The following is a 20,230-nucleotide window of genomic DNA, read 5'->3' on the forward strand; positions in this document are numbered from 1 at the left end:
ATCACTGATCATTATCAGTATCATTAGGATCTGTACATTCTCTGCATTGTTACCATTGATGGCATTTTTATTATATATTCAGAGTGGAAACCTGAGAGATCCTAAAGTTGAGGTTAAAGAAGAGATAAAAGAGGAGGAGGATGAGGATGGGGGGATGGAGGAGTCAGAGCTTCTAAGAGAACACAAAGATCTGTACCAGGACACCATGGTGGAGTCATCCAGCTACAGGAACCCATCAGAGAGATGTCCCTGTCCTCTGTATTCCCAGGATTCCACACAGGAAGGTCACACCATCCCTCACCATCAGGTAGATGATGACAATTATTGGTAGTTGTGATTTATACACAGCATGTTTGTTACAATGAATGTTTTATTATATCTTTCAGAGTGGAATCCTCGGGGATGATAATATTGATGTTAAAGAAGAGTATAAAGAGGAGGATGAGGAGTATGGAGTGATGGAGGAGTTTTCAGGACACAAGGATATGATGGAGCCACCTAATACCAGGAACCCACCAGAGAGATGTCCCCATCCTCTGTATTCCCGGGATTCCACACAGGAAGATCACACCATCCCTCACCATTAAAAGGTTGGTGGGATGGAGCATCTAGAACATGGACTTGTGGAGATAATATTTGGATTTTTCATGTTAGCTTATATTTATATATTATGTGAAATTTCTAATTTTCTTGGTTTAGGGTGAAGATCTGATAGATATAAAAGTTGAGATTAAAGCAGAAGAAGAAGAGGCGTATGTGAGGGATGATCAGCAGTCTATGGAGGAGGATGGAATAACGGGGACATTTATAGAGGAGGACACTCCTACAGAGATCAGCACAGGTGGGTCATGAACACTGAATACACTATATACTCCATGTTGTACATTACATACTCCTGACCCCTGCACTATATACTCTGTTGTACATTACATACTCCTGATCCCTGCACTATATACTCTATGTTGTACATTACATACTCCTGATCCCTGCACTATATACTATGTTGTACATTACATACTCCTGACCCCTGCACTATATACTCTATGTTGTACATTACATACTCCTGACCCCTGCACTATATACTCTATGTTGTACATTACATAGTCCTGACTCCTGCACTATATACTCTATGTTGTACATTACATACTCCTGACCCCTGCACTATATACTCTATGTTGTACATTACATACTCCTGACCCCTGCACTATATACTCCATGTTGTACATTACATAGTCCTGACTCCTGCACTATATACTCTATGTTGTACATTACATACTCCTGACCCCTGCACTATATACTCTGTTGTACATTACATACTCCTGACCCCTGCACTATATACTATATGTTGTACATTACATACTCCTGACCCCTGCACTATATACTCTATGTTGTACATTACATACTCCTGACCCCTGCACTATATACTCTATGTTGTACATTACATACTCCTGACCCCTGCACTATATACTCTATGTTGTACATTACATACTCCTGACCCCTGCACTATATACTCTATGTTGTACATTACATCCTCCTGACCCCTGCACTATATACTCTATGTTGTACATTACATACTCCTGACCCCTGCACTATATACTCTATGTTGTACATTACATACTCCTGATCCCTGCACTATATACTATGTTGTACATTACATACTCCTGACCCCTGCACTATATACTATATGTTGTACATTACATACTCCTGACCCCTGCACTATATACTATATGTTGTACATTACATACTCCTGACCCCTGCACTATATACTCCATGTTGTACATTACATAGTCCTGACTCCTGCCCTATATACTCTATGTTGTACATTACATACTCCTGACCCCTGCACTATATACTCTATGTTGTACATTACATACTCCTGACCCCTGCACTATATACTATATGTTGTACATTACATACTCCTGACCCCTGCACTATATACTCTATGTTGTACATTACATACTCCTGACCCCTGCACTATATACTCTATGTTGTACATTACATACTCCTGACCCCTGCACTATATACTCTATGTTGTACATTACATACTCCTGACCCCTGCACTATATACTCTATGTTGTACATTACATACTCCTGACCCCTGCACTATATACTCTATGTTGTACATTACATACTCCTGACCCCTGCACTATATACTCTTGTTGTACATTACATAGTCCTGACTCCTGCACTATATACTCTATGTTGTACATTACATACTCCTGACCCCTGCACTATATACTCTATGTTGTACATTACATACTCCTGACCCCTGCACTATATACTCTGTTGTACATTACATACTCCTGACCCCTGCACTATATACTCTATGTTGTACATTACATACTCCTGACCCCTGCACTATATACTCTATGTTGTACATTACATACTCCTGACCCCTGCACTATATACTCTATGTTGTACATTACATACTCCTGACCCCTGCACTATATACTCTGTTGTACATTCCATAGTCCTGACTTCTGCTCTCCCCCTCCCCCCACTGCTATATATACACATAACATGGATTCTCTTTTGTTACCCCCATTTCCTCCCAGCTGGACATTTTATATCGGATGATGTGATTGGAGCACAGACTTTTACATGGTGATAATAATGTGATAACATCCTCCAACTTTGGACCCTTAAACAGAAAGTGATAATGAGGGAGGAGTCAATACCCCAATGATGGTGGTCTTCAGGATCAGTCCAGTCTTCATCTTGGTTGTTCTCCCCCCATCCTCACTCTCTGACCTCTGGTGGGGCTCAGCCCCGCTGTTCTTCATGACTAAATCATGGACTAAATAAGGAAGTGCAGTACTTCTTGTGTTGGGAAGATGGCGATGAGTGATAGAGGGGGTGGGGACCCTCGTCCTATAATCCCCTCATCACTGTCCCTCCTATAAAAGACAGTTCTGGTTGTTTCCTCACTCTCTGACTAAGGTCCATGAATAAAGAAATGACCTGGTAGGAGATCAGAGGAGCCATTTCCTAGTTCCCTTGAGGGTGGTATTGTAAGCTCCTGAGAGACCAAGCTGCCTGATGTGGGCGGAGTCCTGGTTTGGGGGAACCAATCAGCTCCTGTCTAGTAATCCTCTTTGTCTTTGTATTTTAGTCCATGGCCGGGAGATGAGGAAAACCTCCGAGGATTGTCTCACTTTGTCTCCAGACTGGAAAGTAGAAGATGAGGACATCACACAGTATAGTCCAGGAGAAAACCCGGCTCCCTCCAATGTCCATCCGGCACCACCCAGTGTAGATGGACCATCGGATTCCTCGTATCCTGAGGAACCTCAGACTGTGCGGGACCAGGCTGGCCTTCCAACAGGGAAGAGCTTCTCCTGTACTGAGTGCGGGAAATGTTTCCAATCTAAATCTGATCTTAATGTGCATAAAAGATCTCACACGGGGGAAAAGCCGTATTCCTGTCCTGAGTGCGGGAAATGTTTTTCACGGAAGTCCAATCTTCACACACATCAGAGATCTCACACGGGGGAAAAGTCATATTCCTGTCTGGAGTGTTGGAAATGTTTTTCAGTGAAGTCCAATCTTTACACACATCAACGATCTCACACGGGCGAGAAGCCGTATTCCTGTCCTGAGTGCGGGAAATGTTTTTCAGAGAAGTCTGGTCTTCATAAACATCAGAGATCTCACTCGGGGGAGAAGCCATATTCCTGTCTTGAGTGCGGACAATGTTTTTCAGAGAAGTCCAGTCTTCATAAACATCAGAGATCTCACACGGGGGAGAAGCCGTATTCTTGTCCTGAGTGCGGGAAATGTTTTTCACAGAAGTCCAGTTTTCCTAAACATCAGAGATCTCACACGGGGGAGAAGCCGTATTCCTGTCCTGAGTGTGGAAAATGTTTCCCAAAGAAGTCCAATCTTTACAGACATCAGAGATCTCACACGGGCAAGAAGCCATATTCCTGTCCTGAGTGTGGGAAATGTTTTTCAGTCAAGTTCGGTCTTCACACACATCAGAGATGTCACACAGGAGAGAAGCTGTATTCCTGTTCTGAGTGCGGGAAATGTTTTTCAGCTAAGTCCAATCTTTACATACATCAGAAATCTCACATTGGGGAGAAGGCATATTCCTGTCCTGAGTGCGGGAAATGTTTTTCAGTGAAGTTCAATCTTTCCAGACATCAGAGATCTCACACGGGGGAGAAGCCGTATTCTTGTCCTGAGTGTGGGAAATGTTTTTCAGTGAAGTCCCATCTTTCCAGACATCAGAGATGTCACACGGGGGTAAAGCCACTTTCCTGTCCTGAGTGAGGGAAATGTTCCTCACTGAAGTCTTCATCATGGAAGAAACAGTTCATAAGAAGATGAGAGGCCCCCAAAGACATGGATGAAGTGCAGTAAATGTCGGGGTGCAGAGTGGTCAGTAGATCCTGGAAATGAAGGACACAACTTCAGCCCTTCTTGGGTGTCGGAGTTGCGTTTCCTGATAATGATATAGCGGGTTACAGAGCTAGAAGCCGGGAGAGCCCAGATCTCGTTATCGGGGAACTTTACACAGACAACAAGAACTTCTGAAGTTGATGTCCTTCATTTCAAGGCTCTACAGAACAGTGGTGACCCCGAAGCGTCTCTCTGTCTTCAGTCCATCCTTCTCCCATCCCCCAACAGGAGGGGAGGAGAACTCCGCCCCAAACTAGGGGGTAACTTTCCTCTCATTATTTCCCTTTGCTTCTGTGTGGGTTTGGGTGGTTGGAGGAGTGCGGCACGAGAGGGAACACAGCTTGTTGTTCTATGTCTACATATGGGGTCTGGGTAGAGGGGATCCACCGGAAAATATTTCTACTCTTTGATTTTGTGCAAATCGTTTCTGTTTTCACTTTGAAGAGCGATATTATGTGTGGTTTGTAAAAGGGATTGGCCCAATAGATACCGCCCCACTTAGAGAATAGATGAACTACTATGACCAGCATTCATTCAGCCATGTCACATGTTGGGATCTTTTCTACAATACTTTGTTATAATAATGGAACACGTTGTGTATTGTATTGTACACCAATAATAATGACTCCGCCCCCACATTCCAGACAAGGGATCTTCCTGACCAATCGGATTCCTTCCTTTGTTATTTCCTGATTCTATGATTACAATCTTGTTAGAAATAAAACTATAATAAAGAATTTATTGAGTGAAAAGAATTGTGTGTGTCGGGGCCATGATGGGGATCTTTGGGGCCCAAACATTTCTCACAGGAGACACTTTACAAGCCTTTACAGGTCATCCAGTTTCTGGTTCACCATGAATAATGGCCCAGAGTGCAGGGGTCAGGAGACTACTTCATACAGCCCTGCAAACAACGTGCAGTGGTCAGGAGTTACATCCCAGAGTACAGAGTGTAGTGGTCAGGAGTATGTGATTTACATCCCAGAGTATAGAGTGTAGTGGTCAGGAGTATGTGATTTACATCCCAGAGTACAGAGTGCAGTGGTCAGGAGTATGTGATTCCATCCCAGAGTACAGAGTGTAGTGGTCAGGAGTATGTGATTTACATCCCAGAGTACAGAGTGCAGTGGTCAGGAGTATGTGATTTCCATCCCAGAGTACAGAGTGTAGTGGTCAGGAATATGTGATTTACATCCCAGAGTACAGAGTGTAGTGGTCAGGAGTATGTGATTTACATCCCAGAGTACAGAGTGTAGTGGTCAGGAGTATGTGATTTACATCTCCGAGTACAGAGTGTAGTGGTCAGGAGTATGTGATTTCCATCCCAGAGTACAGAACGTAGTGGTCAGGAGTATGTGATTTCCATCCCAGAGTACAGAGTGTAGTGGTCAGGGGTATGTGATTTACATCCCAGATTACAGAGTGCAGTGGTCAGGAGTATGTGATTTCCATCCCAGAGTACAGAGTGTAGTGGTCAGGAGTATGTGATTTACATCCCAGAGTACAGAGTGCAGTGGTCAGGAGTATGTGATTTACATCCCAGAGTACAGAGTGTAGTGGTCAGGAGTATGTGATTTACATCCCAGAGTACAGAGTGCAGTGGTCAGGAGTATGTGATTTCCATCCCAGAGTACAGAGTGTAGTGGTCAGGAGTATGTGATTTACATCCCAGAGTACAGAGTGCAGTGGTCAGGAGTATGTGATTTCCATCCCAGAGAACAGAGTGTAGTGGTCAGGGGTATGTGATTTCCATCCCAGAGTACAGAGTGTAGTGGTCAGGGGTATGTGATTTACATCCCAGAGTACAGAATGTAGTGGTCAGGAGTATGTGATTTACATCCCAGAGTACAGAGTGTAGTGGTCAGGAGTATGTGATTTCCATCCCAGAGTACAGAGTGCAGTGGTCAGGAGTTTGTGATTTACATCCCAGAGTATAGAATGTAGTGGTCAGGAATATACGATATACAGCCCTGTGTACAGAGTGCAGTGGTCAGGAGTATATCTTAGCCCTGTGTACAGAGTGCAGTGGTCAGGAGTATATCTTAGCCCTGTGTACAGAGTGCAGTAGTCAGGATTATATCTTAGGCCTGTGTACAGAGCGCAGTGGTCAGGATTATATCTTAGGCCTGTGTACAGAGTGCAGTGGTCAGGAGTATATCTTAGGCCTGTGTACAGAGTGCAGTGGTCAGGAGTATATCATATACAGCCCTGTGTACAGAGCGCAGTGGTCAGGAGTATATCTTAGGCCTGTGTACAGAGTGCAGTGGTCAGGAGTATGTCATATACTGCCCAGCATGCATAGTACAATGGTCAGGATGTTGTGGTATACAGCCCGGTATACAGAGTACACTGGTGAAGAATATAAACCCTTGTAAGGAATGCAGGTATCCAGCGACAGCAGGGATGACCAGATCGGTGGGCTATGCCTAAGAAATGTGGAATAAGACGGAGTAGGAGGAGTGTGATTACAGGGGGTGTAAAGTCAGGAGGTTTGTTACCTCCATACATTCTATATATGAAGGTAAATACCCTTCTCTGTGCAGCAGCCCCCCCAATACTCACCTAAGCCCCAGCAACATGCAGAAGATCCTCAGCAGTCCGTGCATGCTCTCTCCTCATTGGTTGAGACAGGAGCAGGGGCCATTAGCTCCTGCTGCTGTCAATCACATCCAGTGAGCCAAGGAGGAGGGAGAGGGGACTCTGTGGACACAGAGCAGTGGCTCGCTCTCAAACCTGCTTGGATGCCCCTGTGATGGATATGGTAAAATGCCTATTTGATTTCCTGTTGAATATTTACATTTTTCTATACATATCTACTTTTATACTTTTTATTTTTCTAAATGCTTTGTATGAATATATATATATATATGTTGTGTGTATATCTTTTCCCTGCTGGGCTTTGTGGTACTTTAAGAAATCCTTGCTCAAAAAATGGCTGCTTGGCAATCCCTCCCATCGAGTGAACTTGAAGAACAAAAATATTTTCTTTCCAAGATAACACCTAAGAGGAGATCACCACAGACTACACGTGTGTCAGTGTGGCTTTCTTCATATGTGCACTAAAGAGCTAGCATGAATAATTAGGACAGGAACAGATAATCATCGGACACTTAGTCTGGACTAAATCACTCCCATAACAAGCTGCTTGATGTGGGGGCACTCAACAGGAGGAAGGGGCCAGGAGCACCTGTGGGGGACCCGAGAAGAGGAGGATCCAGGCTGCTCTGTGCAAACCCATCACACACAGCAGTAAGTATGACATGTCTGTTTTAAAAGAAAAAAAATGTTGCCTTTACAATCACTTTAAGTCTCATTTACTAATGGACACGACACCCTCCGACACCCACAGACCATAAACAAAGCAAAAGTGACAAATGTGACAGCCAACAACCTGACTATAATACACTGTGTACAATGGAGGGAAGCTGACATACAGAGGGCAGGACTGGGAATCAGGGGAGCAGAGATGGGGGAACAGGATGCAAGAAAACCAGAATCAGGGGAAAGTATACAAGATACAGGACACAGGATCCAGCAGGGAAGTGGCTCACAGGCAGAACACTGAGGCACTGATGAAAACTACGGGGGGATTATATACCTTCCCAGCAGCCAGCATCAGGTGGAGCCTCATTACTGACATCTTCTGTCTGCTGGGAGACACAGCAATGTCTCCTCTCTACTTCCTCCTGACTCACCTCTCACCCAGAGCTTCCTATCTGTACCTGACATCACTTCCTGTCTATACCTGACATCACTTCCCCCCTGTACCTGACATCACTTCCCCCCTGTACCTGACATCACTTCCCATGTGTACCTGACATCACTTCCCATCTGTACCTGGCATCACTTTCTGTCTGTACCTGACATCACTTCCCATTTGTACCTGACATCACTTCCCATCTGTACCTGACTTCCTGTATGTACCTGACATCACTTCCCATGTGTACCTGACACCACTTCCTGCCTCTACCAGACATCATTTCCTGTCTGTACCCGACACCACTTCCCATCTGTACCCGACATTATTTCCCATCTGTACCTGACATCACTTTCCATCTGTACCTGACATTACTTTCCATCTGTACCTGACATCACTTCCTGTCTGGGTAGAAGGGTGCTCACCACCTGGTGGAGCTCAGAGGAACTGCAGCTCTAAGAAATGTCTCATAGTTTGAACCTTCTTGTTGTTTCAAAGTGTTCTCCAATGATCTTGTCTGGCAGATTCCAGGACACATCAGAGTGGCAGTGAGGTGACGACTCCGGAACACTCTCTGGGTTCCATCACCAGGCACTGCAATTATACCCGACTGCTTGGAGCCGGCATCTGCTTTCCTACAGTGAAAGTATAATAGTGACATCAGCAGAGAGGTAGTGGGAGGGTGGGATCAGGTAAGTACCACCACTGACCACCAATGCTGGGCTGGGGGTACACTTTATTCTCACTGACACCAACAATGGGGCTTTTTTTATCTCACTGACACCAACAATGGAGCTTTTTTTTTATCTCACTGACACCAACAGTGAGCTTATTTTATCTCACTGACACCAACAATGAGCTTTTTTTTATCTTACTGACACCAACATTGAGCTTATTTTTATCTCACTGACACCAACAATGGGGCTTATTTTATCTCACTGACAGCAACAATGTTTTTTTTTATCTTACTGACACCAATGATGGATGTCAAGGAAATCATGCCTATGGTGACTGGCTAACTGGAGTGAGATCCTTGATTGGTGGAGAAGGAATGAGGGTGGAGCTTTCTCTGGAATTCCTATCTGCTGACAATTGATGGACTGATCTGAATTCTGTGTGAAATATATCTGGTTGTTAATGATTGGCTGGAAATCAGGCGGTCACACCCCTAACCGATGACTCCTCATCTGTCGGCAGGTTTCCCCCCTGACAGCTGAATGTCCACAAAAGAATTGTCAGCAATTACAAATTGTGGAAAACCCCTCAGAATGTCTCTGAGAAGAAATGATATTTTATCTTCTCTCCAACTCAGACTATATTTGTCTTAGACGTAAGAGGCCCAAAATCCCGAGTCCCTGTCAGGTCTGAGCTCCAGCCGGATACAATCACCTTCTCCACTCACATAGTTTGCTTTTGTAAATGAAGTGAGTACAGAATTGAGGAAAGCGAGGACACCCGGCAACAATGGGATTCTGTCCTATCTCCTGCACCCGGAGCAAATGAACAACATGTACCAGCCTTCCCAGCCCCATCAATGTACACTGTGGAGGCATGTTGTATGTAGACTCTGGATTCAACAAACCAGCAGCCTGGCCATTCAGGAACGTACCATTGTTCAGCTCTGGGGGGGGGAAACAAACATCTCTCATGGGAAGGAGCTCTGGGGAGTCAACAGAGCAATCTTTCATCTATACATATGTTTCCATCTCTCCACATCACTCCATTCTTTTTCTGGACAAAACCATTATAAATATCAGCGACAGATTTACAAATCTAGGATTTTACAATGAGAACACAATGTCACAAGGGATCTATAAAAGATTTTATCCGGACACAAGATCCCATTGTAAGAAAGGAATTCTGAATATGAACAGCGACTGTTATGTGGGATCCCATTATATTCAGTGCGGGGAAATGTATCTTTTATATTTTACTGAAACCTTAGATAATAAATGACATTTATGTCCCAGAAATTAACTTTACTGTATTTGTAACTGAAATTGTACCTTTCATAAATCATTGCACTAATATTGTGTAAAATAATAAAACTCATAAAACATCAGAACTACTAACAATTTATCCTCTAGTGTGTCTGCTGTTGTGAAGAAATATATATAATATTTGGGGGTTTTAAGTAATTTTAAGGTATAAATTATTTTTAAAACATGTAAACAAAAGAATTAAAAATGTCTCCAGGTCTCCATTGACCCCTTCATTCCACACAGTCTCCAGGAATCGGGAAAACACAGAGAAACCAAGTGTCCCCCGACTTCCTCTCCAGGCTGGGATGTCCCCCTGGTTGGGTGCCCCCTACAGTAGAAGAAGCAGACTGCACCTGCCTACATCTTCTTTATGCTTTGTCTGATCAGGATGGCGGTCATTTCTCCCTGAACACGGAGCGCCCTAAACACGAGGTAAACGTGGTGCAGCATTGAGCCCCGTCCAGCTGTAGTGTAGACTTTGACAGGCTGCAGGCAGCGGGGCTGGACGCTGTACCTGTGCCTACCAGGTGTATTATAATGCCAGCATTGCACCCACAGGGGCTGGACCCCCCATGTACAAGGGGCCTAAGAGATACCATCAGCTGGTGTCCCATTCCACCAGACCCCTATAACTGGAAGAGGACATGTTTGGGTGGATGTGTTGTAGAAGAACCCAGACCACGGTATTGTGTGATGAAATTATAATTCAACTTTATTAAATGTGACACTTTAACAACAGAAGAAAAGAGATAAATTGTTGATTTATTTATACCATTTATATAATCTATTCTAAAAAACTGATTAACATATGACACACCCCTCATTAACACAAGCCACGCCCATTTATGTATCCCTCTAAACATCCAAATCCCTGTAAATTCCCAGAAGACACTTTCATCTTTTATCCATAACAAGCTGATTGGGTACAAGAGAACCCCGAGCCCCTCCTGCTCATTCCCACACAAGTCCATGTCACCATCTACAAGGTGAGAGGACCTGAAGGAGAACAAGACCATGACCACCAGGACCATCGCCTGACTGAAGCCAAGCTCACATTTCTTTCTAATGCTGCTTCTATGGTCTCCTCAGATACAGATTTGGCAGATGTACATTAGTGGAACCCTTTCACTCCGGCCAATGTAAGGTTTCCATCAGCAGCAGCACGGCCTTATAGCTACAGCACCCGGGGGTTGTCTACATTTGTTAGGCCAACTGTCAGATTTCTGGTGGAAGTGATTCAGCCACACTGAAGGTCCTCCCCCCACCATGTATACCGGGCTCAGCTGTCCCTCCTGCAAGCCCAAGACAGGCATGGTGGGTGTCAGCGGTGAGAGCAGAAGGAGATCAGCAAACATCTGATCTCTGATCTCCCCTTCAGTGAATGGATGTTGGATGTGGGAGATTATGTCATTTCTGGGTTCAGCTCTGTCATTCTCCAGTCACTATGGTTTGGGAAGGAGCTGATTAGGCATGATCTGTGCTTGACCATCTTTCTTGGGGTACAGAGGTGACATTGGGGGTCTAATAATGTTCTGATGTCTCTTTAAAGAGGACCTGTCACCAGAAATATGTATCATGGGGGGGCTATCAACCCCCTATATGATAGAAGCCATGTTAAGTGTAAAAAGAGTTGAAAAAAATTAAAGTAACACTATAAAAATTTTAAAACCCACAAAACAAATCACACAACACATTTTACATATCATTGCACAAGCGAGAGTGAGAACAATCATTCTGAGGCCATCGTTCACGGATAACTATCTGAACTGATAACCTATAAAGGCTCTTAAAGAGTCCCCTTTGAACAATTTTTGGTACTGATGTTTGTCACCATTTCACAAATACGCACAATGTGTAAAGTTTGACATGTTTGGTATCTATATACTTGATGCCAACCCCATATTTTATATTTCACCAAACAAATTGGGTCATATATTGTGTTCTTTGTGCACTAACATTATCTTTAGTGATTTTTACAGAAAAAAAATTTGATAAACAGCTGTACTAATATTCTGTGACATGAAAAATGGCAGCTACCACCATTATATTCTCCAGTCTCTGATTTCAGAAAATAAAAGAAATGTTTGGGGGTTTAACTAATCATATGGCCTAAAATGTGAATTTAACTAAAAACAAAAGCAAAATAAACTCTGGCAGTGAAAGAAAATACAACAATATATAACATTTCAAAACCAAAACTATGGTAGCAACTAATGGCTTAAGAAGCAAACCCACCATATTACTCAACCAGGTTCCAACTAAACCCACCCAAAACATTGGATCCCACCTCCTCCCACCCAGGTTCCTGTTGGAACTCCTTTACCTTGTGTAGATATCCCCTTCTGAGATCCTCATGTTCTAATATAAATGTACAACACTCTCCATCTGACACCATTTGTAGACTCCACCTTGGTCTGCCAAGAGATAGTCAGCTGCCAAGCAGTTCTGTGACACCATCTTAGGTGGTGGAGCCACTTCTGCTGTCAGCTCTGCTATAACATCAATGGTGTCATTGGTTATCTGATCCATGACTCCAGTACACCGGTTCATCTTACTTATCTTAGATTCCCCATCCCGTCTATGAAGGGCTCAATGCATAAAGCATCTCCAATCCAGAGAAAATGTTTCTTCTCACTGGAAGGCATGGGGAGTATTGGGAGAAATTGAGGCTTTCCCTTACAGATATGGGGGAGGGGCAACATAACCTCAAGTACAGCTATGGGTGGAATTGAAGGGAAGACATTTTAGGGTGCTCCTTCTACAAAAGAAGCAAAATGTTATCTGGAAGGACTAGGAATCCATTGGACCAATGGGGATTAAACATTCTGCAATTACATTGAGAAACCATTTTGTTTGAGGTGATTGTAGCCGTATTAGTGCATTTGTGACAGAAACAACTGTCCGGGATACTTTTTTTATTTGCACTAACATACAATTTTGAGGACAAGCTTTCGGGGAATGTCCCCTTCTTCAAGGTCTAAGCAGTGCTACTCACAAAGTTAGCAGAATGTTAAAAGAGATGAAAGGGAAAAAAAAGGAGGCTAGAGACATAAAGAACATAAAGAAGATGACCTCTGCACACCTGTAGGACACCATTTCACCCAACCAGACCACACAATGGGAGACCTCAATGTTTTAGTACTTAAAGGAAATTTCAAATCCATTCAGGAAAGAAAAACTTTTGAACTAAGAATGATAATTCTATTTGACACAAGAGATAAGGGCCTTAACTTGGACATGGGATTCCTCAATCATTATCCAACAGTTTTATGACTATTAGCTGTAGCTTGACCCCCTCTGTGTGAGTGTAGTATCCCCCCCTCCCCCCTCGCTTTGACTGCATCTTATCTCTAGCCTCCTTTTTTTTTTCTTTCATCTCTTCTAACATTCTGCTAACTTTGTGAGTAGTACTGCTTAGACCTTGAAGAAGGGGACATTCCCCGAAAGCTTGTCCTCAAAATTGTATGTTAGTGCAAATAAATAAACAAAGGATCACGGACAGTACTCAATTGTTTCTATTGAGAAACCATGAAATGTTACTGGCCTGTGATTGGCTCTCCTTTGTTAGTGAAGTAAGTGAGACTCCCCTTGTTGGTGTCATTACTGGAATTTCAGAAACCATGTGAAATGTTTCTTCCAAATCCAAAAAGGTGACCCCCTTGGGTAAGTACCCATCCTAATATTCCTGATATGAGTTTGTAGTCCCTGCTACTACAGGAAACATGTGGGCAATCATTTACACCTTTTACAGCAGGACAGTAAATATCAGAACACAATTCAAACAGAAGACCAACAGCAGGAAGTCTGCTAACTGAATATGTAATGCAATCTGTCATTAGCATTCCCAGAGTTCCCTCTGCAACATAGTTGTATCAGCTGTTGGTCCTGTCTGTAGATCTGTTATTTCCCCACCTTCTGTAACAGGGTGACAACCCTGATCATTCTGCAGGAACATTACACAGCAGCGTTGTCACCCTGTACAGGGAAGTCTTAGATAGATTATAAGTAAGACACACAACAAGTAAAGTCCAACTTCAGCTAACTCTTCTACAGCAGTTACAGCACCAGGATTTCTATAAGGTTCAACCCACCATATGAATGGAAGATGACAGTTGTAAGCACCCCCAGCAGTCTTATATGGTGTTTCTCAACCCCCCCAACTTTAATTTTTGCCAAATAGCTTGGCCTTCTACAGGAAGCAGAAAAAACAGATCTACTAGGAGGGTCAAAGGGTAATAAAAAATGTTACAAGGGGAGACTTGGAAAAACATAAAACGTTTATGCTAATGACAGATTCCACCATTTATATAAATATTGATTTTGCCCATTGTTACACTTTAGTGCCAATGTCTTAGCATTTCCAGGAATAATTAGTGCTCTTTGCACACTTTGCCCCAAAAAGGGACCCGTTCATTCAGAGTCATTGAGGTGAACCCCAATAAGAGGAATTTCAGTCCCCCAGAAGAAGTGGTAGGAATATGACCGCACACTTAGCACTTTGTAAGTTCAGATCTCTTGCAGTTGTACCGTGTGAATAGTTTATGGAGATGAGCAATAGCTGGACAGAAAAAAAAAGATAACAAAGACATCCAATCTTCACCCGATAGAATCCCTTTTGAGAAAACCAGATGAAGTATAAGTGGCCAGCTGGGATTAGGTGATACTGTTGAATATGTCCCCTAAAACAGCATTAACTCCGTGTTGGAAGGCCTACACCAGCTTAAGAAGTTACTCTCTAACCAAACATAGACCTCTATCTGGCTGGTATCTCAGCTACAGACCTGCCTGCAAAGATGTCATCCATGAGAGGAGATGGAACATGGAAAGGAGGCATTGATCATGGGAGAGGAGGTGGTACATGTAATGGGAGGTGTGGACAAGGTGGGCTTAGCTGGAACCCTCAAGCCTAGCTCATGGTGTATCAATTCTCAAAAGAACATGGATTGGACTCTCCTAATGAGGTTTCAGAGGCTTGGCAAGAAGCCATTGGACCCCATCCTAGACTCTGGTACTGAGGCATTGTTGGTCATGTATTGGTTGGTCAGATTCTGGCAATGAAGAAAACACATGGGAACATAGCTCAGTTAGTGAATGATGAAAATGCATTACATGTTCAGTCAATGCTCCATAAAAAAGGATAAAGATGAGAATGATGAGGAATACAGTTCAGTCATTGCTGCTTGTCTGAAGAAATGTCCAAAGGTAAAATATTCACAGGCCTTCTAGGTGTGTTTCTGAAGGACATAAGAACTAAACCCAATGAATCCGATCATTAGAGTCCTGTTTGCTCAAATTTTTTTTTTTTAAGTAACATCATGTCTTCCTTAGTTTGTGGGAAGACATTGGGCCTGTGAATCTAATGGGACATTCTGAACATTGATATGGCTTCTCTCCAGTATGAACCCTCTCATGTATGACAAGGTTTCCTCTCCGTTTAAAAGTTTTATCACATTCAGAACACTAATATGGCTGCTCTACAGTGTGGACCTTCTGGTGTACTATGAGAACTGACTTCTGTGTAAATGTTTTATCACATTCAGAACACTAATGTGGTTTCTCTCCAGTGTGGATCATCTGGTGTATGATAAGATATGACTTCCATGTAAAAGCTTTGTCACATTCAGAACACTGATATGACTTCTCTCCAGTGTGAACCCTCTGGTGTATGATAAGCTCTTTCTTGGTTAAAAAAGCTTTGTCACATTCAGAACAGATATGGCTTCTCTCCAGTGTGCATCCTCTGGTGCCTGATAAAATATGACTTATGTGCAAAAGCTTTGTCACATTCAGAACACTGATATGACTTCTCTCCAGTGTGAATCCTCTGGTGTGTGTTTAGACTTGACTTCTGTGTAAAAGCTTTATCACATTCAGAACACTGATATGACTTCTCTCCAGTGTGAATCCTCTTGTGTCTGATAAGATGTGACCTCCTTGTAAAAGCTTTGTCACATTCAGAACACTGATATGACTTCTCTCCAGTGTGAATCCTCTGGTGTATGATAAGATTTGACTTCTGTGTAAAAGCTTTGCCACACTCAGAACACTGATATGGCTTCTCTCCAGTGTGGATCATCTGGTGTGATATAAGATACGCCTTCCGTGTAAAAGCTTTGTCACATTCAGAACACTGATATGACTTCTCTCCAGTGTGAATCCTCTGGTGTCTGATAAGATGTAACTTCCATGTAAAAGCTTTGTCACATTCAGAACACTGATATAGCTTCTCTCCAGTGTGAATCCTCTGGTGTCTGATAAGATCTGACTTCAGTGTAAAAGTTTTGTCACATTCAGAACACTGATATGGCTTCTCTCCAGTGTGGATCATCTGGTGTGATATAAGATACAACTTCTGTGTAAAAGCTTTGTCACATTCAGAACACTGATATGGCTTCTCTCCAGTGTGACTCCTCTGGTGTATGATAAGACATGACTTCCATGTAAAAGCTTTGCCACATTCAGAACACTGATATGACTTCTCTCCAGTGTGAATCCTCTGGTGTCTGATAAGATGTGACTTCCATGTAAAAGCTTTGTCACATTAAGAACACTGATATGGCTTCTCTCCAGTGTGAACCTTCTGGTGTGTGATATGTTTTGCCTCCATTGTAAAATCTTTGTCACGTTCCAAAAAGAAATAGCTTGAAATGACTCCTCTTATGTATACATGGGTTGGACTTTACTGTAAAGCAATTGTCACTTCCAGAACACTGAAATGACTTTTCTCATGTTGTCCTCTGAGGTTGGATCAGTGTTGAAGAGGACCCAAAGCACTTATGACATTTAGAACACTGATATGACTTGTGTCCTGTGTGACTCCTCCAGTGAACTGCAATAAAAACTTTCAGTCAATTAAGACACCCAGATGTTTGGTTTCCCATGTGACTGAGTTGTATTCACGAGGACCAGCATGACCAAAAACGTGGCTCATCAATCCACCTGTACAGAAAGAAAAATACAAATCAGAATTCTATATAAAGGGCTAAAGTTGGTTTTTATTTTTAATGATCATTAATAAATATATCTTATATATCATCGCAGGCTGTGTCAGCATTATGGTTGTCCTCAAAGGGCCAGTTGTAACTGTAAGACTAGATGTCCAGAGCACCTCACCCCCCCCCCCCCCATTACATCAGATGCCAAGAACCCCACACCCTCCCTAACATCACCGTGCACATCCTTTGGGAGCAGAGCGGGAAAGCAGAAAGTGCAGGGTCTGGAGGAGGACCAGAGGAGAAGTTGACTCAATTACTAGAGTCTGCTGAATGCTGAGACCAAAGGAGGTGGAGATGAGGGGATGCTGCAGCTGCACTGAGAGGTGCAGGATTTGGCAGAGGAGTTCTTTTCTCCTCTCTGCTGCTGACTGCTGAGACAAGGTGGGGGAGGAGACAAGGGGGTACCTGCAGGAGAGGTGTAAGGGCTACATGAAATAACTTAGAGGGCAGGATCTGGATACAGGTGTTTGACACCTGTGTTATATATATAGAAAGCATATGTACATCATCATTTGTATATATACTGTATATATATATAAAATATTTTTTTTGAATTAAACTAAATTGTATTATTTAAGTTTTTAAGTGCACACAGTATATCCAACATTCAGCCCAGACAATGGAGTCATACATTCTCATGTACAAGCAGTTGTGGCAATGTTACAGATCATACAGAACAATAACTTGCTTTGTCTCTGGTGTCACTTTTACTTTCTATAAACAAATGAAAAGAGAAAAAAGAAGCAACGTAGAACAATTCACCTGTACATGGCAAGTAACTCTCCCCAGTACATACATAGATAGCTGACTCCGTTCAAGTAGGCCTGTGTCTACAGGATCATACACAAAGTATCGGCCTCCAATGTAGTTACCATTTAGTAGGGTACAGTTGGCCGGGTCCATTTTTAGGGGCCTAAAAAAGTTAAACCTATAAAAACCTATGACAAATGAAGTATGGGGAGTGAGTACCGGAGTATCCAGCCAGTTCTGCCAGAGAGCCATAAGTCTCCTAGGAGAAGTTAGGTTTTCATGTATTATTATGGGGTTCACCTGCTCAATCCATGCCTGGTGGGAGTATGAGTTGATAACCAGAATGCTTGGATTCTATTTGCAGGTTCGTTCAGAAAGTACATCTAAGGATCCAAAAATTACAAGCTTAATCTCAGCTAGGGAGAGACTTTGTTCAATTAAAAGAAAAACTTCAAAGACAAGTGAGAAAAATGTAAATGAGAAGCTGAGAGAGGAGCTAAAAACACTAAAAATACCCCCAAAGATCTATCCTAGAAATTCAGTCTAAAATGTAACAATTACACCAAGAAAACCCTCAACTGAGGGAAGAGATAATGACACCAAAGATACAAATGGAGCTCAACAATCAGGAAAGAGAATCAAAGAGGATGATTTATACAAAGTACCCATCAAGGAACAACAGACCGGTGAGACCAATCAGCTTCTGAAATGTAACAAGACAAAGACCAGCAATAGCCAAGACAACTCTACTAATCCTGAGACCACAAATAGTGATGGCCGAACACCCCCCTGTTCAGGTCGCGGTCAAACATCCGAACCTACAGAATGTTCTACAGTGAATGTCGAACACGAAGGACTGAGAGATGTCTTACCGCATCTGAGTATGAAGATCCCGCTCAGTTACTAATATCCGGCATGAGTTATATGATGAAGTCACGCGGTATTTTAGTAGTGAGACATTCATTCATGCTCCTGGTGTCAGTGGGGCTCCCCGCTGACAGCTGAATGTCAAAAGAATTGTCAGCATTGTCCAACAATTAAAAAAAAGCAAGCCCATCGAGACTGGTATGGATTTTGAGAGGAACCTTCCATGACAATTTTTTTTTAACCCCTTCCATACCGGGCACTTTTACCCCCTTCCTGCCCAGGCCAATTTTCAGGTTTCAGCGCTCTCACACTTTGAATGACAATTGCGCTGTCATACAACATTGTACCCAAACTAAAATGTTATCATTTTCTTCACACAACTAGAGCTTTCTTTTGGTGGTATTTAATCACTGCTGCAGTTTTTATTTTTTTGCTAAATTAACGAAAAACAACCGAAAATTTTGAAAAAACACATTTTTCTTTGTTTCTGTTATAAAAGTTTGCAAATAAATAATTGTTCTTCATAAATTTAGGACGAGATGTATTCTGCTACATGTCTTTGGTGAAAATAACCCAAATTAGGATGTATTTTTTAGTCTGTAGGGAAGTTATAGAGTTTACAAACTATGGGAGATATCTGAATATTGATCAATCCTGAAGTACTGACAGCCAATCTAATTTCTTGAGGACCAAGAATGTCAGAACAGTACAGATATCCCCCAAATGTCAGGACAGTACAAATATCCCCCAATTGTCAGAACAGTACAGATATCCCCCAAATGTCAGGACAGTACAGATATCCCCCAAATGTCAGAACGGTACAGATATCCCCCAAATGTCAGGACAGTACAGATATCCCCTAAATGTCAGAACAGTACAGATATCCTCCAAATGTCAGGACAGTACAGATATCCTCCAAATGTCAGGAGAGTACAGATATCCCCCAAATGTCAGGACGGTACAGATATCCTCCAAATGTCAGGACGGTACAGATATCCCCCAAATGTCAGGACAGTACAGATATCCCCCAAATGTCAGGATGGTACAGATATCCCCCAAATGTCAGGACAGTACAGATATCCCCCAAATGTCAGAATGGTAAAGATATCCCCCAAATGTCAGGACGGTACAGATATCCCCCCAAATGTCAGGACAGTACAGATATCCCCCAAATGTCAGGACGGTACAGATATCCCCCAAATGTCAGGACGGTACAGATATCCCCAAATGTCAGAATGGTACAGATATCCCCCAAATGTCAGAACAGTACAGATATCCCCCAAATGTCAGGACAGGACAGATATCCCCCAAATGACCCCTTTTTGCAAATTACACAGTCCAACGTACTTCATAAGAGGCATGGCGAGTTTTTTGAAGTTGTATTTTTTTTGTCAGAATTTTTCGGAAAACGAAAAAATAAAAAAAATTATTTTCACTATGTTTTTACATACTGTCACCAGTGCAGTACAGCGTCATCATATAACTGGCATGGCGGTGATCAGGGACACTGACTGGCGACAGTATGAAAAAAAAAA

The 20,230-nt window shown here is 42.6% G+C and overlaps 1 protein-coding gene and 1 pseudogene across 1 annotated transcript in view; one reads left to right on the forward strand and one right to left on the reverse strand.

Moving 5' to 3' along the window:
• Positions 1-20,230, forward strand: part of LOC149461899 (uncharacterized) — a 104,477-nt gene that overhangs the window by 47,063 nt on the left and 37,184 nt on the right. The window contains exon 2 of the mRNA XM_089677739.1: positions 3,298-4,266. Coding sequence (XP_089533865.1) covers positions 3,298-4,266 — 969 coding nt within the window. The remainder of the gene's footprint in view (positions 1-3,297; positions 4,267-20,230) is intronic.
• Positions 13,540-17,002, reverse strand: LOC149461900 (uncharacterized; annotated as a pseudogene).

Source organism: Staurois parvus, unplaced genomic scaffold (assembly GCF_062004578.1).
Source record: "Staurois parvus isolate SC_StPar_1 unplaced genomic scaffold, SC_StPar_1.0 ptg000191l, whole genome shotgun sequence".
Lineage (NCBI taxonomy): Eukaryota > Metazoa > Chordata > Amphibia > Anura > Ranidae > Staurois > Staurois parvus.